At 51.5% G+C, this 17,956-nt stretch overlaps 1 protein-coding gene across 1 annotated transcript; it reads left to right on the top strand.

Annotated features, from left to right (window-relative positions):
• The first annotated feature begins 289 nt into the window (after positions 1 to 289).
• On the top strand, positions 290 to 17,884 carry STRC (stereocilin). Its single transcript, XM_036120041.2, has 29 exons — positions 290 to 1,993; positions 2,503 to 3,288; positions 3,379 to 3,403; positions 4,150 to 5,404; positions 6,398 to 6,460; positions 6,539 to 6,649; positions 6,818 to 6,984; positions 7,182 to 7,368; positions 7,507 to 7,622; positions 7,887 to 8,019; positions 8,377 to 8,559; positions 8,860 to 8,898; positions 9,083 to 9,250; positions 9,411 to 9,476; positions 9,925 to 10,050; positions 10,361 to 10,419; positions 11,213 to 11,336; positions 11,449 to 11,561; positions 13,119 to 13,254; positions 13,660 to 13,856; positions 14,056 to 14,146; positions 14,359 to 14,515; positions 15,160 to 15,329; positions 15,923 to 16,078; positions 16,459 to 16,601; positions 16,794 to 16,942; positions 17,191 to 17,288; positions 17,383 to 17,530; positions 17,713 to 17,884. Exons 1-29 carry the CDS (start codon positions 1,939 to 1,941, stop codon positions 17,817 to 17,819), a joined length of 5,328 nt encoding a protein of 1,775 aa, XP_035975934.1. The 5' UTR covers positions 290 to 1,938; the 3' UTR covers positions 17,820 to 17,884.
• Positions 17,885 to 17,956: the final 72 nt, after the last annotated feature.

Consider the following 17,956-nt stretch of genomic DNA (forward strand, 5'->3'; position numbering starts at 1 on the left):
GTATTCATTGTTACTCTCTCTGTTTGAGCCAACTAGTTTCATACCTGTTCTAAAGGTCTTTTACTCAAGACACTACTTTCTGGTAAGAATTTCTGCATTAATTAGGGCTCTTTAGTTTCAAATAAAATAATTCATAGTGAGCTAGTCTGATAACAATAGTAGTAACATTTAGTGAATGTTTATTTTGTACCAGTGCCTGGCACGTGATAGGTGCTTACTCTTTGTTGGATGAATGCCACATGCTGTGCTAAGTACTTCAAGTGCATTATCTAATTTAGTCCTCTCAATAAGTCTATGCTAGTATCTCTCCTTTTTATAGAACAGAACATTACGACACAGAGAGATTTAAAAACTGCCCACAACATACAGCTAGTAAACATTGGAGCCAGGATTTGAACCCAAGCCATCTCATTTTTTTTGCTATGCTATTAGCAAAAAAAGAGAATTTATCATAAGAGGGTTGTTACAGAACCAAGGGCAGAAATTCAAATGGATTGCATGATGGGCTGGAACCAGGAGATAGAAAACTATTGGGAATCCAGGCCATATTCTTTGATTCTCCTCTCTGCTTTCCAGACTAGATGTGGTAACTCTGATGGGCAAAGGGAAAATATTAGCAAAGGGGTGCAATAGATCATTTCACTAATCCTGACTTTTTATTTGCCTTGGAAAATCCTAGCACCATCCTCAACTTTGGAGGCCTGGCCAAATCATTCCATTTTGGTGGGGTCTCAATTTCCTTATTTATAAAATGAGAAGTTTTTACCACAGGATCCCTCAGGTCACTTCCAGTTCTAAAATTCTACGATCCTAAGTGAACTTTTTAGGGCAGAAGCTCATTAATAATAGATTTGAATGTGTGGGCTTGGGGGATAGAATAGAGGAGGGTTCTGAGGAAAGAGGGACAGAATAATGGTTTAAGTGGAGCCTCAGTGTTGAATTACTATTTAGAGCTGGTATCAAGTAAAGGCCTTTGGGGATATATAAATGGAGGACAGAAAAGACTTCTCGTCTTGACCAGACCCAGTTATTCTGAATGGGATTTCTCTGATCTATGAGAAGTACTCTGTGTGGTGTGTGTGTGTGTGTGTGTGTGTGTGTGTGTGTGTGTGTGTGTGTGAGCATGTGTGCGTGTGTGCATGCATGTATGTGTGAGTGTGGGAAGTAGCCCCCTTGCACAGTGATTTAATCTGGTTTATCTCTTTTCTCAGCTCAGAATTTTCTACAGGGCTTTCACCTAGGCCACAGGAAGAGAGCCAGAGGGCAAACCCAAACATTTGAAAGGCCCAATGAGCAAGTCGCACATCCATAAAATGAGAGGTTTGGTGTATGGAACCTCTGAAGTCCTGCCCCATTCTTAGCATTTTGTGGTTCTTGGTACTGAATTGAAAGCAGCTCTCCTCTTCCTGAATGCTATGTCTTTGCACCAGACTTTGGCCTTTATTCCTCTTCTCTGTTTATACCTGGCTGCCCAGCTCCTTTTTCTGGGCCCCCTTTCTTCCTTGATTCTTCAAATCCTACTTGCTTTTTAACTCCTTTGGACCCTCTTTGTTTTCTTATATTTTTCTGCAGCCCCCACCCCTACCCCAACCAGATTACACCCCTGGTTTCCAGGTCTCCACCTCCATGTCTGCCCACTCCTATCTGCATCCTGGCTTTTAACTGAGGCTAAGTTAGCCTTGGGCTCCTCCAAGGGCCCCCTGGGATCCCCTATCACTGGTCCCTCTCACAGAAGCACACCTTTTTCCAAAGCCCAATGATCAGGTATTCAGTGGCTCAGGTGACAAACCTGTCAGGTTACAGATACTGTTTCCTGAAAGACCACACTACAGTGTCAGTGGCAACTCGGGCTGCCTACAGTGCCCTGCCCTCACCTGGCTATCCCACACAAGGTGAGATTAACCAGAACTCACCTCTTCCCGGTGCTCACCTGGAAGCATGGCTCTGAGCTTCTGGCCTCTGCTGCTGCCGCTATCCTGTACAGGTGAGCAGGGCTGGGGAGGAAGGGGATGGTTGCTAAAAAGAGACTTAAGAATGCAGAGAGGGGCGCCTGGGTGGCTCAGTTGTTAGGCGTCTGCCTTTGGCTCAGGTCATGATCCCGGGGTCCTGGGATCCTGGGGTCCTGGGATCGAGCCCTTCATCGGGCTCCCTGCTCCTCGGGAGGCCTGCTTCTCCCTCTCCCACTCCCCCTGCTTGTGTTCCCTCTCTCGCTGTGTCTCTCTCTGTCAAATAAATAAATAAAATATTAAGAAAAAAAAAGAATGTAGAGATTAACTGGCTTCTATAAAAGATAAAGGAAGATGGGCAGAGACTAAGGCTAGGGAGAAAGTGAGGGGTAAGAAAGCAGGTCAAGACTTCCTGTAGGCTGATTCAGTAAAGGGACTCGGCTCGCCATCCCCTTCGCCTCCTCCTTAGATCCAAGCTAGGGCTGGGCTCCAGGGCAAGGCTGAATTGGGTTCTAGGCTCTTCCCCTTTAGTGAGCTCCTGTTTCTCTCTTTACAGTGACTCTGGTCCCTACTGGGATTCAGTCCCTGGACCCTGGTCTCTCCCTCCTGAAGTCATTGCTCTCCACCATGGACCAGGCTCCCCAGGGGTCCCTCAGCCACTCACGGTTCTCTGCATTCCTGGCCAACATTTCTTCTTCCTTTGAGCCTGGGAGAATGGGGGAGGGACCTGTGGGGGAGCCCCCACCCCTCCAGCCCCCTGCCCTCCGGCTCCACGACTTCCTAGTGACCCTGAGAGGCAGCCCAGACTGGGAGCCAATGCTAGGGCTGCTAGGGGATGTGCTGGCACTGCTGGGACAGGAGCAGACCCCCCGGGACTTCCTGGGGCACCAGGCAGGTGTGCTGGGTGGACTCGCAGAGGTGCTGCTAGGAGCCTTGCTTCCCGTGGGCCCTCCGGCCCCTACCCGACCCCCATGTACTCGTGATGGGCCCTCTGACTGCGTCCTGGTGGCTGACTGGTTGCCTTCTCTGCGGCTGCTGTTAGAGGGCACACACTGGCAGGCGCTGGTACAGGTGCAGCCCAGTGTGGACCCCGCCAATGCCACAGGCCTCGATGGGATGGAGCCAACCCCTCACTTTTTGCAGGGTCTGTTGGGTTTGCTCACCCCAGTAGGGGAGCTGGGCTCTGAGGAGGCTCTTTGGGGAGGCCTGCTGCGCACAGTGGGGGCCCCCCTCTCTGCTGCCTTCCAGGAGGGGCTGCTCCGTGTCACCGACTCCCTACGGGATGAGGTCTTTTCCATTCTGGGGCAACCAGAGCCTGATGGCAATGGGCAGTGCCAGGGAGGTGAGTGCTGCCAGGTCTGGGGCTGGGCTGTGGCAGGGCAAAGAAGGGGTGAGATTGGGGGAGTCCTCTTCCTTACTGTTTCCCTCCTAGGCAACCTTCAGCAGCTGCTTTTATGGTAAGTAACTCTCTTACCAGGAGAGGAGTTCTGATTGGACCTGGGAAGTCATCAGCCTCCAGAGTGGAGGAGAAAACTGATGGGAGGCGTGTGGTTTAGGGGTTTTGGAGCGTGACTGTCTGGGTTGGTGTCCCAGCTTTACCTTACCTAGTCATGTGACCTTGGGGAGGTTACATTCTCATTCTATGCCTCAGTTTCCCTACTTAAAAAATATAGATAATATTAGCCACCATAGAGTTGTTGAAAGGGATTGAATGGGTTGATACTGTATGTGTAAGCCACTTAGAACTGTGCCTCGCACATAGTGTTTAATAAATACTACCTAGTAAAGATGGGGTATGGAAAGAAAAGACAAGACTGGATTCCTCTATCCCTTACTATTTCGGTACAACAATGCCAGAGCACAGTCAGACTTACTCAGTTGCTCGGCAGATTTCCTGATATGAGGCCAACCAAGGGTTGGATTTAAGCTACCTAAAAGCATATGAAGAAAAGAGAAAGAAGGGAGCCAGGTGGACAGAAGGGACTCCAACTGGGCTGGAGTGATTCTGTGACTTGGCAGGACAGACCTCTCTCCCATTTCCAACATTCCAGTATTTAAACCAGTAAAACCTATTCTCCCAGGGACCTTTTGGAAAAGCCTATGCTTGCCACCCCCCATGCTGGGCTCTGGGCCAGGGTCAGAATGTTCAACTGGAGGAAATGTGAACTGACCAGATGCCGTCTGCTCCTCCTTCTACACCCAGGGGCATCCGGCACAACCTTTCCTGGGATGTCCAGGCGCTGGGCTTTCTGTCTGGATCGCCACCCCCACCCCCTGCCCTCCTCCACTGCCTGAGCACGGGTGTACCTCTGCCCAGGGCTTCCCAGCCCTCGGCCCACATCAGCCCTCGCCAACGGCGAGCCATCTCTGTGGAGGCCCTCTGCGAGAACCACTCAGGCCCAGCACCACCCTACAGCATTTCCAACTTCTCCATCCACCTGCTCTGCCAGCACGCCAAGCCCACCACCCCGCGGCCCCCTCCCAGCACCGCTGCCATCTGCCAGACAGCTGTGTGGTATGCAGTCTCCTGGGCACCAGGTGCCCAAGGCTGGCTACAGGCTTGCCATGACCAGTTTCCTGATCAGTTCCTGGAGGCAATATGTAGCAACCTCTCCTTTTCAGCCCTGTCTGGTCCCAACCGCCGCCTGGTAAAGCAGCTCTGTGCTGACCTGCTCCCACCACCTACCAGCTGTCCTGAAGGTCTGCCCCCTGTTCCCCTCACCCCAGAGAACTTCTGGGGCTGCTTCTTGGAGAATGAGACTCTGTGGGCTGAGCGGCTGTGTGGAGAGGCGGGTCTGCAGGCTGTGCCCCCCAGCAATCAGGCTTGGGTTCAGCATGTGTGCCGGGGCCCCACCCCAGATGTCACTGCCTTCCCTCCCTGCCACGTTGGACCATGTGGGGAACGCTGCCCAGATGGGGGCAGCTTCCTGATGATGGTCTGTGCCAATGACACCATGTACGAAGCCCTGGTGCCCTTCTGGCCTTGGCTTGCTGGCCAGTGCAGGATAAGTCGTGGGGGCAATGACACTTGCTTCCTAGAGGGGCTCCTGGGCCCTCTTCTGCCTTCTCTGCCGCCACTGGGACCATCCCCACTGTGCTTGGCCCCAGCTCCCTTCCTGCTTGGCATGCTATCCCAGTTGCCACGCTGTCAGTCCTCTGTACCAGCCCTTGCCCACTCCACACGCCTACATTATCTCCTGCGCCTGCTGACCTTTCTCCTGGGTCCAGGGGCCGGGGGGACTGAGGCCCAGGGAATGCTGGGACAGGCCCTGATGCTCTCCAGTCTCCCAGACAACTGCTCCTTCTGGGATGCCTTCCACCCAGAGGGCCGGCGCAGTGTGCTGCGGACAGTCGGAGAGTACCTGGGACAGGAGGAACGGCCAACCCCGCTGGGCTTTGAACCCACCGCCAGCCCCAGCTCTGTTATAGACAAGATGGAGCTGCTGGCCTGCTTCAGTGTGAGTGATCTGCCAAGGTGAAAGCCCCTGGAACAGAGGGAAGGGCCTCCAAATGGTTTCTCTAATACAGAGAGGATAAGAGTATAGTATACTACGGTGATTGAAGCACATAGCTCTGGAGTCAGACAGGCTTAGGTTCACATCTTAGTTCTATGATCAACCTTGGACAAGTTATTTAACCTCTCTGGGCAATATTTTTTTATCTATAAATGGGGGAGAATGATCATGTCAATTTTGGGGGGGGGTAGCTGTAAGGATTACCTAAGATAAGACATGCTGTGGGCTTATGTAGATAGCAGGATACATAAACATGCAATAAATGGTATCTCATTATTCTGACTCTTTGACTCTCCCCCTTTCTGCTCCAGAAAGGAAAGGGATCAAGTTGGAGGGCTCTAATTCTGTCCCTAGAGAGCAAGAATTGGAGGCTGGCAAAATAAAGGAAGATAAGGCAGAAATGAGAAAAAATCAGGGCAACTATAAATCGGAAGTCTTGGGTTCTGGGTTCAACTATGTCACAAATTAGTGTGGTGTTAGGCAAATAATTTAACTGAGGTTTCCTGGGCTTCTGTTTCTTCTCTGTAGAGTGAAGGGGCTAGAATATATAAATACCATAATTAACTCATCAGTTCCCTGTTATATATAAGGCACTTTGCTAGGTTCTGTAGGGTATGTAAAGATTCCTTCCTCCATGTTAGGGCCCGCCATTCTCAAGCCCTGCATCCAATGAAATGATTTTAGACAGATTCATAGTAATTTGGTTCAGATCTCCAAGTATTTATTTATTGATCCAGCAACGAACCTGGCATGGAAAAAGATACAGGAGAAGTTAGAGACATCACCCCTGGCCTAAAGGAGCTTAATATCTGAGGAGACACACATATAGCTTCAGATGAAGGACAAGCATCCTAGCAAGTAGAGTTGGAGCACCTGGGGAAGCTTCAGGAGGGACAGAGAAGATAGCTCTTAGCATCTTGTTTGTCTCCCCACCAGCCTGTGCTATGGGATCTGCTCCAGAGGGAGAAGAGTGTTTGGGCCCTGCAGATTCTAGTGCAGGTAACAGATGGAGGAGCCCATGGGTGGGCTGGGTCACAACCCAGTGAGGCCATGTCCACAAGAACTTCCCACTCCTAGGCATACCTGCACATGCCACCGGAAAATCTCCAGCAGCTGGTGCTTTCAGCAGAGAGGGAGGCTGCTCAGGGCTTCCTGACGCTCATGCACCGTTCCTGGGCCCAGCTGCAGGTGGGCATTGAGAGAGGGGGAACCAGGGTGGAGGGAGAAATCTAGGAATCAAGAGCACCTGGAACCCGGTGTGCAGAGGGCTTGCCCAGGGGAAGGAGGAACTCGAGAGGAGACAGAAAGGATACTGAGCATTTCCAGAGCCAGCATCCATTCCTGTGCCCCCCACAGGTACCACCGTCTGAGGAGGAGGCCCTGGGTCGCCTGACAGCCTTGCTGCTCCAGCGCTACCCGCGCCTCACCTCCCAGCTCTTCATTGACCTGTCACCACTCATCCCCTTCTTGGCTGTCTCTGACCTGATGCGCTTCCCACCATCCCTGTTGGCCAACGACAGTGTGTAAGGACCCTACACCACTCCTCCTGATCCTGTCAGGGTCAGGCCGACCCCACCAGCCTAGCACAGCCCCTTCCTGAGATCCTCTCTGTTAAAATTAGGGAGAGTCTCCTTCTTGCCCACGACAGTAGGGGCTGCAGAGAGCCAGGGGACAACTGTTTGGAACAGGGCCAAGGGTTGAGACCCATTACTCTCCCCAGCCTGGCTGCCATCCGGGATTACAGCCCAGGAATGAGACCTGAACAGAAGGAGGCTCTTGCAAAGCGCCTGCTGGCCCCTGAGCTTTTCGGGGAAGTGCCTGCCTGGTCCCAGGAGCTACTGTGGGCAGTGCGGCCCCTGCTCCCCCACCTCCCCCTGGAAAACTTTCTGCAGCTCAGCCCTCACCAGGTAGGACGTGATCCTCTTAACTTGACTAGCCCATCTCCTGCTAGGTGGGACAGGAGTCGGTAGCATGTCTCCTGGTGAGCTCCTCCCCACAAGTGTTCCATAGTGACCCCAACACAAAGCTGGCCTGCCTCATCTCAGATCCAGGCCCTGGAGGATAGCTGGCCAGCAGCAGGTCTTGGGCCAGGGCACGCCCGACATGTGCTACGCAGCCTGGTGAACCAGAGTGTCCAGGATGGAGAGGAGCAGGTACGCAGGTGAGTGGCTGTGGGATCAGTGATCAAGGCCACATTGGGAGAGAGGTGAGGATGGCTGCCATGGTGGGTCGGGGTCCTAGGAAGGAAGGGGCAAGAAAGTAGGCAGTGGCCCCAGGCAGTATTGGACTGGAGGACAGAGGCCTATCTATGGCACCCATATTTCCTAGTTTAGTGGTCAGAGTGCCTACTCTATGTACCTACGTGGTCCCCACCTCAGTGCCAGCTTCCATGACCACATGAAGGCCAGCTTCGTGTCCTTCTCAGGCTGGGGTCCCTCGCCTGTTTCCTGAGCCCTGAGGAGCTGCAGAGCCTGGTACCCTTGAGTGACCCAATGGGGCCGGTAGAACGGGGCCTGCTGGAATGTGCGGCCAATGGGACCCTCAGCCCACAAGGACGGGTGAGCCCCTTGGCACAGGCCTACAAGGTTCCAGGCTTTCCTTGGGTCAGTGTGGAGGACTTGCCCAGTCATCTCAACCAAGCTTGAGCGCAACGGTGCCATCCCTCCCCTGACCCCTGCCACTCTGTTCCTTTTTCCATGGTCATTCTTATCTGTTACCACCTCTTCCTGACCCTATGCCATTTGGTCTGTGACACCCCAAACATACCCTTTGACATCTTACACTCATTCTGTTCCTATCCCATCCCTGGTTCTAAGCTCTAGCCCAGGCCCTGGGAAATCCAAATGTGGGATTGGACAGGAAGTTTAAGGTTCACTTGTCTTTTCTCTCCAGTCCCAAACCTTCTTTGGTTACAGGTGGCGTATGAACTTCTGGGAGTGTTGCGCTCCTCTGGAGGAGCTGTGCTGAGCCCCCGAGAGCTGCGAGTCTGGGCCCCTCTCTTCCCTCAGCTGGGCCTCCGCTTCCTACAGGAGCTGTCAGAGCCCCAGCTTAGAGCCATGCTTCCTGCCCTCCAGGGAACCAGTGTCACACCCGCCCAGGTGGGCCTGTCTCACTCTCTGGCATCCATCCTCCCCCCGCCACCCCCGCCCTTGGGAACCCCAGTTAAGAGAATTATATTCAGGGATACCATCAGCTCTTCTGGAGCCTCCTCCCTTTTCTCTGTCCCAAGGAAGACTCCCTCATCCCCCTTCCTCAGATCAAGAAGAGCCTGGAGCCAGGCTCATCAGTGGGGGTGGTAGAGAGGGAGCTGGAAGTTTTGGAGGGTAGCCCTAGGGATTTGTTTCAAACCTGGCTGCCAGGACCTGAGAACCGGTGTTTCCTGTCCCATCCCACCTTAGGCTGTTTTACTGCTTGGACGGCTCCTCCCCAGGCATGATGTGAGTAGCAGCAACTTCTCAACATCCCCCAGAGGTCCCTGTCCCCCTTTCCCTGGCTCCCACAACTGCCCCCTTCTTCCCTCTAAGCTCCTCACACCTGCTGCGCGCGTGCTGTACTGTGATTGCTGTCTTCCCCACCGCCCTGCCTCTCTTCTTCAGGACTCTTGTCTCTCTTGCTCCCCAGCTGTCCCTGGAGGAACTCTGCTCCTTGCACCCTCTGCTACCAGGCCTCAGCTCCCAGACACTCCAGGCCATCCCTAGGCGAGTTCTGGTGGGGGCCTGCTCCTGCCTGGCCCCCGAATTATCACGCCTCTCAGCCTGCCAGACCGCAGCGTTGTTGCAGACCTTTCGGGTATGAGAGTGGCAGGGAGGATGAGACACTCAGGGATGTGGGCTCTGGGGAAGGAGGAGGGCATCTTCCCTGTGGCCAGGGAAGGCCTCCCACACCTCCCCACTTCCTTACACACACACACACACACACACACACACACACACTGCTAATTCTCATACAGGTGAAAGACGGAGTTAAAAACATAGGTACGACAGGTGCCAGTGCAGCTGTGTGTATCCCTGGTCAGGTACGTGTGGCATCTCCCAACTAAACTCCTCTCCATGTCCCAGGGCAGTTTCATATGGCTGGTGCTGCCTCCCACGCTCACCCTGAGTGGCCCTGAGAGTCCAGGCTGGCTCTGTGCCCACCAAGACATTAGCAGCCCTCCCCAGGTCCAGAGACAGGGCAGCGTGATCCACAATGGCCTAGCATGTCAAAGCCAGAAGGGTCTGAGAAATCTTCCAAGCCAACCACCCTGCTTTCAGATAAAGAGCAAAGCTCAGAGAGGACTTTAGTCTGCCAGGTGCCTAAATGGCAGCAAGACTTGCCCGCAGCCACCTTCGATGTGAAGGCTCCCCGGCGTGCACTGCTCTAGCCGCGGAGGCCATCCATCCTCCTCCTAGCTTTGGTCCCTTCCTGCCCCGTGGCTCCCCGCTCCCCTATCACTACACTGCTACACACATCCCCAGCAGCAGCCCACCCCCACCACCTGGCCAGACTGCCTGCTTCCCCTGCTCCCGCTAAAGCTGCTGCAGCTGGACTCCGCGGCTCTTCTGGCTCACCGAAGGCGCTACCGCGAGCTGCCCTGGTCCGAGCAGCAGGTAGTTCTCCCCACTTACCCCAGGACTACCCTCTACGTTCCGCCTCTTTTACCCATCAGCCCTGGATTGGGCACGTTACCCCGAGCATCCTTTATACTTTATAATGTGACTTGCTTTACTCTTTCCTTCTCCCTCCTCCCTAATGCCCCATTCCTCTCTCTCTCTCTCTCTCCCTCGGAGGAATGTGCATTTGGGAGAGTAGGAGGCTGGTGGGACCCAGAGAGTGGGGAGGGAGGACTGGATCCAAGACATCTTAAGTTCTTAGGCAAATACCTCTGCTGGGGCGCTGTTCCTCTTTTTCCTCTTGTAGGCACAGTTTCTCTGGAAGAAGATGCAGGTGCCCACCAACCTGACACTCAGGAATCTGCAGTGAGTAACTTGCATTGGCAGTGAGTTTAATTTGACTAACATTTTTTGAGCACTTATCCTGTGCCTGGCACGATGTGGTATGCAATGGGAGATGTGGGGACGAAGGATGCCTCATCCCAGCCTGTGGGCCTTCTCTTGGCTCCTCCTCCCTTCACCCTCTTGCCCTCCCACAGGACCACAACTACCCTGATTAGTTTAAGGGATTCAGAAAACCTGTGGTCAGGTCCCGGCCCTGACACGTATTTGTGATCTTGGGCAAGTCATTTAACCTCTCTAAGCTTCAGTTTTTTCTTCTATAGAATGAGAATTAAAATAGTACCTACCTCATAGGATGTGGTTATGAGGATTAAATGAGATAAGGCATATAAGGTACTTAATATATAGTGCCTGGCCCCGTGCAAGCTCCCAATAGACATTTGTTGTTGTTAGTTTGATCCACATCAGAACCACTGGCCAAGCAGCAATGAACAGGAATAAGTAAGTATACCCTAACCTCTACCCACAGTAAAAGAATCATGGACTTCAGAATCTAAAGACATAGCTCTTGGCTCAGTTTACCATGTTTGTAATAGAATGATGTTGGGAACGTCTCTTGACCTCTGTGAATGTTTATTTTCCTCTCTGATAAATAGTGATGATGTGGGGAGCCAATGAAAATATCTATGGAAAAACATTTCTCAAACTATAAGCTACCACAAATGAACATCTGTACTTGTGTCGAGAGTGTTGATACAAGGAGCAGACAGACCATGGCATGTGTTGAATGAGCATCTATCCACTCACAAACCTACAGGGCTCTGGGCACCCTGGCAGGGGGCATGTCGTGTGAGTTTCTGCAGCAGATCAACTCGATGGCAGACTTCCTTGAAGTAGTGCATATGATCTATCAGCTGCCCACCGGGATTCGAGGGAGCCTGGTGAGAGGGGTGCTTAGGCATTTGTTGGAGCAGGGAGGCAGGGACCCTGGATACAGAATCCAGCCCCCATGCTTAACTCTGTCCTGACCTGTTTCTCCACCTTGTCCTACAGAGAGCCTGTATCTGGGCAGAGCTACAGCGGAGGATGACCATGCCTGAGCCAGAGTTGGCAACCCTGGGGCCAGAACTGAGTGGGCTAGACACCAAGCTACTCCTGGATTTACCGTAAGTAACTAGAGATACTGGCTTCTTAGGAGTTTCAACTTGGGGTAGAAGATCTGCCCTTAGGAAGTGCCCTTAAGGTGGTGGTTTTCTTTCTGATGGTTCCCTAACATCAGTTATAGCCCAAAGTGGAGGATTCTATTCAAAGTTGCTCTATGTATTGACTGGCTCCCAGAACATGGCCCCAACATGGGACAGCTGAGGGTGGGCAACGCTATGATGTGGCCTGCCAAGCAATCATAATAAATTAGGCCACATTAATAGAGATAGAATATCTGAACTGAGGGAGGCAATGGTCCAATTCTGCCCTAGAGGACTGTAGTCTGCTTAAGCAACCATGTTGTCAGTGTGATCAGTGGAGTACAGAAAGAGAACACGTATGAAACATGCATGATAAATGCCTTCAAATACCCCAAAGGCTACCAAATAGAAAATAGATTGGCATGTTTCTGAAGGGCCCTAGTGGGCATCACAAGGACGAGGGAATAAAAATCAGATTCTTGCAAAATATAAGGAAAATTGAGGTAGTGAATTCCCGACTTCAACTTTCAAGAGCTATTCAAGCGTAGGCTGGATGGTCCCATAGCAAGAATGTTGTAGAGCGCATTCAAGTATGGGTAAGGGTTGTGGGGAGAGAAAACTCATGAACCTGAGTCCTCCTAAAACAGACTCGAGGAGTTTGTGAGTATCTCTCATAGGCTTCTTTTTCTATTTTACCCCCATCCCTACCCCATTGCCATCTGATCTGTAAGTCAGGGTAGAAAACGGCTGGTGTTAGTCTTCCTAGGGATGAGGTGACGATAAAAGTGGCTGACTCCATCCTTCATTTTTATAGGCCTTTCCACAGATTTTGGCCTTTGTGCTACATGGCCTAGTTCCAGTTCCAGAATTGGCAACCCTAGATAGAGTGTAAAATATCACTTCTAATTTTGGGACAAGAGGGCTTAAAAAAAAAAAATTCAAATCTGTTTAAATTTATTGGTCCTTGGAGATAATTTAGAATTCCAAGGACCTAGATAGGGTGAAAGATCCTAGACCATGAGTTGGAAGACCTGAGTTCCTCATCTGTGAAAGAAAAATACCTGTCTTACCTCAAGATCTTGTCATAAGGATCAAATGAGAGAACATCCAAAAGAACTTGGTAAACTGTGTAGCGCTATGCAAATGAGAGAGGACCTCCTCACAACAAGTAGAAGAAGGGTGGCACTGTGGAAGAGAGGAATTGGGAGTAAGATTCCACCACCTCTGGGAGCCTGTTTCTTAATCTATACGGGGCGGCGGGGGGAAGTTTTAATATTTAATATTTGGGGTTTGGGTTCCATTAGATGGTAGGATCATTGGTCATTTCTTCTCAGGAAGACTAGAAATATGTCATTCCTTTTGTTCTCTCCCTTTAAACACTATGATGGGAATTGCATCTGGGGCAATTTGATATCAGATCCTGTCCAGGGCCGTAAGGTTTGGTCTGATGTTACCTCTTTTGTCTAGGCAATGTGGCAATCTGTGGTCCCGTTTCAGCAGGGCTCATTTCTGAGGGCCCATGTTGTCAAACTGCTGTAGGGTTCGGTTGATGGATAGACTGTCCAATGACTCTATCATGTTGGTGGTGGAGCTGGCACGAGGAGCTCCAGAGCAACTGCAGACACTGACCCCCCTCCACCGGGCAGCCCTGGCGGAGAGGGCACTACAAAACTTGGTAAGGGTCCAACCTACCAGACTCAGAACTGCTGCCTGGATAATATTCACCTCTCAGACAATGCTCTCTGTCTTCTAGGCCCAGCCCCACACTTTTGATGCCGAACAAAAGGTTCTTGTCCACAAGACCCTAGCTCCTAGATCTACCTCTAGGTTCCATTCCTTGAGAACCTGCTTCCTATTTCTTGTCCACATTCATGGGAGTCCCAAAAATCCCTTGGATTCCATCTCCTAGCCTTTCAGCCTCCTCCTATCTGGGCTCCTTATTTAAGAAAGTAAACACTGCTATTGTTTTGCCATTGGGAACTGGACAGAGAGAAAAATCAAAGGTTTTGGTGTCTTGATCAAAGAGTCTGGTCCTCTGAGTCAGAGATGCATTATCCCAAGGCCTGATGCCCCTCTCCAGGCTCCAAAGGAGACAACAGTCTCAAGGGAAGTGCTGGAGACATTGGGCCCCTTGGTTGGATTCCTGGGGATAGAGAGTACACGACGGATCCCCCTACCGATCCTGCTGGCCCATCTCAATCAGCTGCAGGGCTTCTGCCTAGGAGAGCCATTTGCCACAGAGCTGGGATGGCTCCTGTTGCAGGAGCCTGTTCTTGGGTATGAACCTTCGGGAACTTCCAATTCTAACTCATCCTACACCCACCCTCTTAACCACTATCATCAGTGGCAGCTCACTCAATACACTCGAGGTTCCTTGGAGCCCTGAGTCCCCAGTCCTCGCATGTCCTCTTTTCCCCTTCCTTTCCCTCACAGTTCTCTCAGCATCCCAGCCCCTGATCTTCTTCCTGTCCCCCAGGAAGCCGGAGTTGTGGAGCCAGGGTGAAGTAGAGCAAGCTGGACGCCTAGTACTCACTCTGTCTACTGAAGCTATTTCCTTGATCCCCAGGGTGAGGTGAAGGAACAAGGGAGGGAGTAAGAGCAGAGAGGGGACTGGTGAACTGGTTCTGGGGAGCTAAGGCCAAGGAGGCTGAGGGCAAGGGATGTGAAGCCTGAATCTGGGGGAAACTGCTAAAAAGAGACAGGACTTTGGAATTACAGCTGCAGCAGCTGGCCCTGACCTTCCTAGGTCTCTGCACCCTCCATCTACCTTCTCACACAGGAAGCCTTGGGCCCAGAGACCCTGGAGCGGCTCCTAGAGAAACAGCAGAGCTGGGAGCAGAGCAGAGTTGGACAGCTATGTGGGAGGCCACAGCTTGCTCCCAAGAAAGCAGCCTTGGTAGCTGGGATTGTACGGCCTACTGCAGAAGATCTCCCAGGTGAAACTACCCAAATATTCATATGTCTATTGGGGTGTATAGGACAGAATATCCAGCAATGTAGTCATAAGTTTAGGCTCTAGGTATGCTGTGCCCTTTAAGTAGATTTGCACACTTTCTGTTCTCTGGGCTTGGGTTTTCTAATCTATAAACCAAAGTGGTTAGAGGGATGATCTACAAGGTCTTTTCCAGTTCTAGGGTTCTATTGCCCTAGAAATTTAGAACCTATTGCATTTTTAGCCCGGGACTTCCCTTTTCCTATTTTCTTATCCCTGTTAACAGTGACCCAGCTTCCAGGCTTGGCTCTATGTTAGAGTATGGAGCTGTCTGCTGGGAAGATGCTTAGGATGTAGGAGGGAGACCCTGTGGGGCCAGAGACCTGGGTTCTGATCTACACCTGCCATTAAATCCCTAGGCAACCTCCCTCAGTCTTCCATTTATACAATGAAAGGCTTGTCCTTTCTAGTCACTTACTTGTTCTAACATCCTTTGAGTCTTAGAATTCTCACACTAGAGTAATCCTTTGGTCCATAGTGTCCACACTGCCCTATCCAAAGGTTGGAGGGAATCATTCCTTCTATAGATATTTCTCTGGGCATAGTTTAGTTCTACACTGACCCCCTGTGCCTGCCTTACCCCTTCAGAACCTGTGCCAAATTGTGCAGATGTACGGGGGACATTCCCAGCAGCCTGGTCAGCAACTCAGATTGCAGAGATGGAGCTCTCAGACTTTGAGGACTGCCTGGCATTATTTGCAGGAGACCCAGGACTTGGGCCTGAAGAACTACGGGTAGCAATGGGCAAGGCAAAACAGGTTAGGTTATAGAGAGGCCAACATGAGGAAGCTGGTTGGGTGCAATTATGGGACACAAGGGAATGGATAGCTGGGTAAGAGGTGGGAGAAACAGGAGATTAAAGAATTAGAGAGTTTGGATCCTAAGTAGGGAGTCAGAGGGGATGAGTATGGAGGAAAGGAAGCTAGTACAGTGGGTAGAAGGAAGAAAGCAGGGGTTACCAAAACTTACTGTTTATCGAAATTATCCAGGGAGCAGGTTTTTAAAATGCTGATGCCAGGGTCCCATGCTAGACTCACTGAAGAATCTTCTTAGGGCTCTAAGTTTCTGCATTTTAACAGGCATTCTCAGTGAGTCTGGTACACATAAAAGTTTAGAACTCATGGACTAGAGTCTGCTATCTTCCCTACTGAGACTCTAGTGTCTTTCAGTAACACCTTAGTCAGAGGAACCTTAAAGCATCCTCAGCATACAGTTGAGGAAACTCAAGACCCAGAGAGGCAAGTGATTTGCCTACAGTTACACAGCTAAGGTCAGAAGCATGACTAAGACCCAGCATTCTGACTCCTAGACCATTGCTTTTCCATTCACACTGTTCTTCTCTTTCTCCTAGTTGTGGGGTCCTCCCCGGGGATTCCGTCCTGAGCAGATCCTGCAGCTGGGTCGGCTCTTAATAGGTCTAGGAGAGCGGGAACTACGGGAGCTGATCCTAGTGGACTGGGGAGTGCTGAGCACCCTGGGGCAGATAGATGGCTGGAGCTCTGTCCAGGTAACACCTTTCCTTTTCCTACTACCTTCCAAACATCCATTCCACAGGTCCAGGCCTCCAGGTCACCTAAAGCCTAAGGAATTTTTTTCCTGTCACCCTGCCTGGCCATTCTTTCTATTTTTAAATACCCCCTACTTGTGGCATTAGGAACTCTGTGATTTATTCACTTTGAGGCCCTGAACAGGTCAAACTCCCTCCTGCCTGTTTTCCCTGGCCTTCTCTTTTTTGGATTCTCAACCTTCCCCACGGCTATTGGATCTTCAGGTCTTAATAATACAAGTATGTAATCCAGTAGCACTTGTCACTTCCCTGATCACTTCCTCTTCCATGAATTCCCCATGATTTCTCTCCTTATTCTGTGCCCTCCATCCCCATCCCAGCTCCGGGTTGTGGTCTCCAGTTTCTTGCGGCAGAGTGGCCGGCATGTGAGCCACCTGGACTTCCTTCACCTGACTGCACTGGGTTATACACTCTGTGGACTTCGGCCGGAGGAGCTACAACATATCAGCAGTTGGGAATTCAGGTCACCTGCAGAGGGAAGGGTGTGGGTGGTGGTGCTGATGTAAAGGTGGACTCACTGGGGTTGGAAGGCTCACGAAGGAGTGGTCCCATGGAGTAAGGGACCTCACTTGAAGCCATCTATACTCCCATCTCATGACCATGGGCCCTATCACTGTGGCTGAATCTTCCTCCCTTCCATCCCACTCTTCCACAGCCAAGCAGCTCTCTTCCTGGGCAATCTGCATCTCCGGTGTTCTGAGGAGCAACTGGAAGTTCTGGCCCAGCTCCTTGTGCGGCCTGGCGGTTTTGGCCCCATCAGTAACTGGGGGCCGGAGATCTTCACCGAAATTGGCACAATAGCAGGTAGGGAGGCTGGACCACTGCTGGTACTAGTTGTCAGGGTTTGGTTTCCGTACCATGGGTGGAAGACTGCTGTGGAATTCTTAGGGTGGGAGTCCAAGAAGGTATTTAGGTAAGAGGTTGGAGATGTGTTGGGAAAGGTGTATGGTAGGGTACTTTGGGAGAGGTTGGAGAAGGTCTATAGGTTTGAAGAGAAGGGGGATGGCCAGTAGAAGACAACGTTTGGATGCCCATCCCACTTGCTTCAACAGCGGGGATCCCAGACCTGGCCCTTTCAGCACTGCTGCAGGAACAGATCCAGGGCCTTACTCCTCTTGCCATTTCTGTCATCCCTGCTCCTAAATTTGCTGTAAGTATTGATGGGCTGGGCGTGCAGTGACCACGAAGAGCCAGGGCCCAACGGGGGCCACAATGGATGCACTGATTCCTGTCCCCGCCCCCAGGTGGTGTTCAGCCCCTCCCAGCTATCTAGTCTCACAAGTGTTCAGGCTGTGGCTGTCACTCCTGAACAAATGGCCTTTCTGAGTCCTGAGCAGCGACGAGCTGTGGCATGGGCCCAGCACGAGGGGAAGGAGAGCCCAGAACAGCAGGGTGAGTTCCCAAATGCACAGCCTGACCCGCCAACTCCTGACCCAGAATCTGACCCTGAACTTGGTGCTCTCTGACTCAGGGAGATCCCTGGAATAAAGGGGTCTAGGCAGATAGTTTCCATCTATCAGTGATTCCTGGGGAACACAGTTGTAACATTCCTCCCATTCTCTGTCTCATTATAGGTCGAAGCACAGCCTGGGGCCTTCAGGACTGGTCACAACCCTCCTGGGCCATGGCATTGACCATCTGCTTCCTTGGCAACCTGCTACAAACCTGTCTCCACAGTTAAAGAGAGAGCTGTTGGGAAAGAAACTTTAATAAAATGCAAATGGAAATGCATTCTAATTATCCTCAGGAAGCTGATGAGGAATATGGGTAAAATGCTAATGCTTTCCACCCACCTGAGAATCAGTGTTCCTGGCATGC

The sequence above is a fragment of the Halichoerus grypus genome, chromosome 8, assembly GCF_964656455.1.
Source record: "Halichoerus grypus chromosome 8, mHalGry1.hap1.1, whole genome shotgun sequence".
NCBI lineage: Eukaryota > Metazoa > Chordata > Mammalia > Carnivora > Phocidae > Halichoerus > Halichoerus grypus.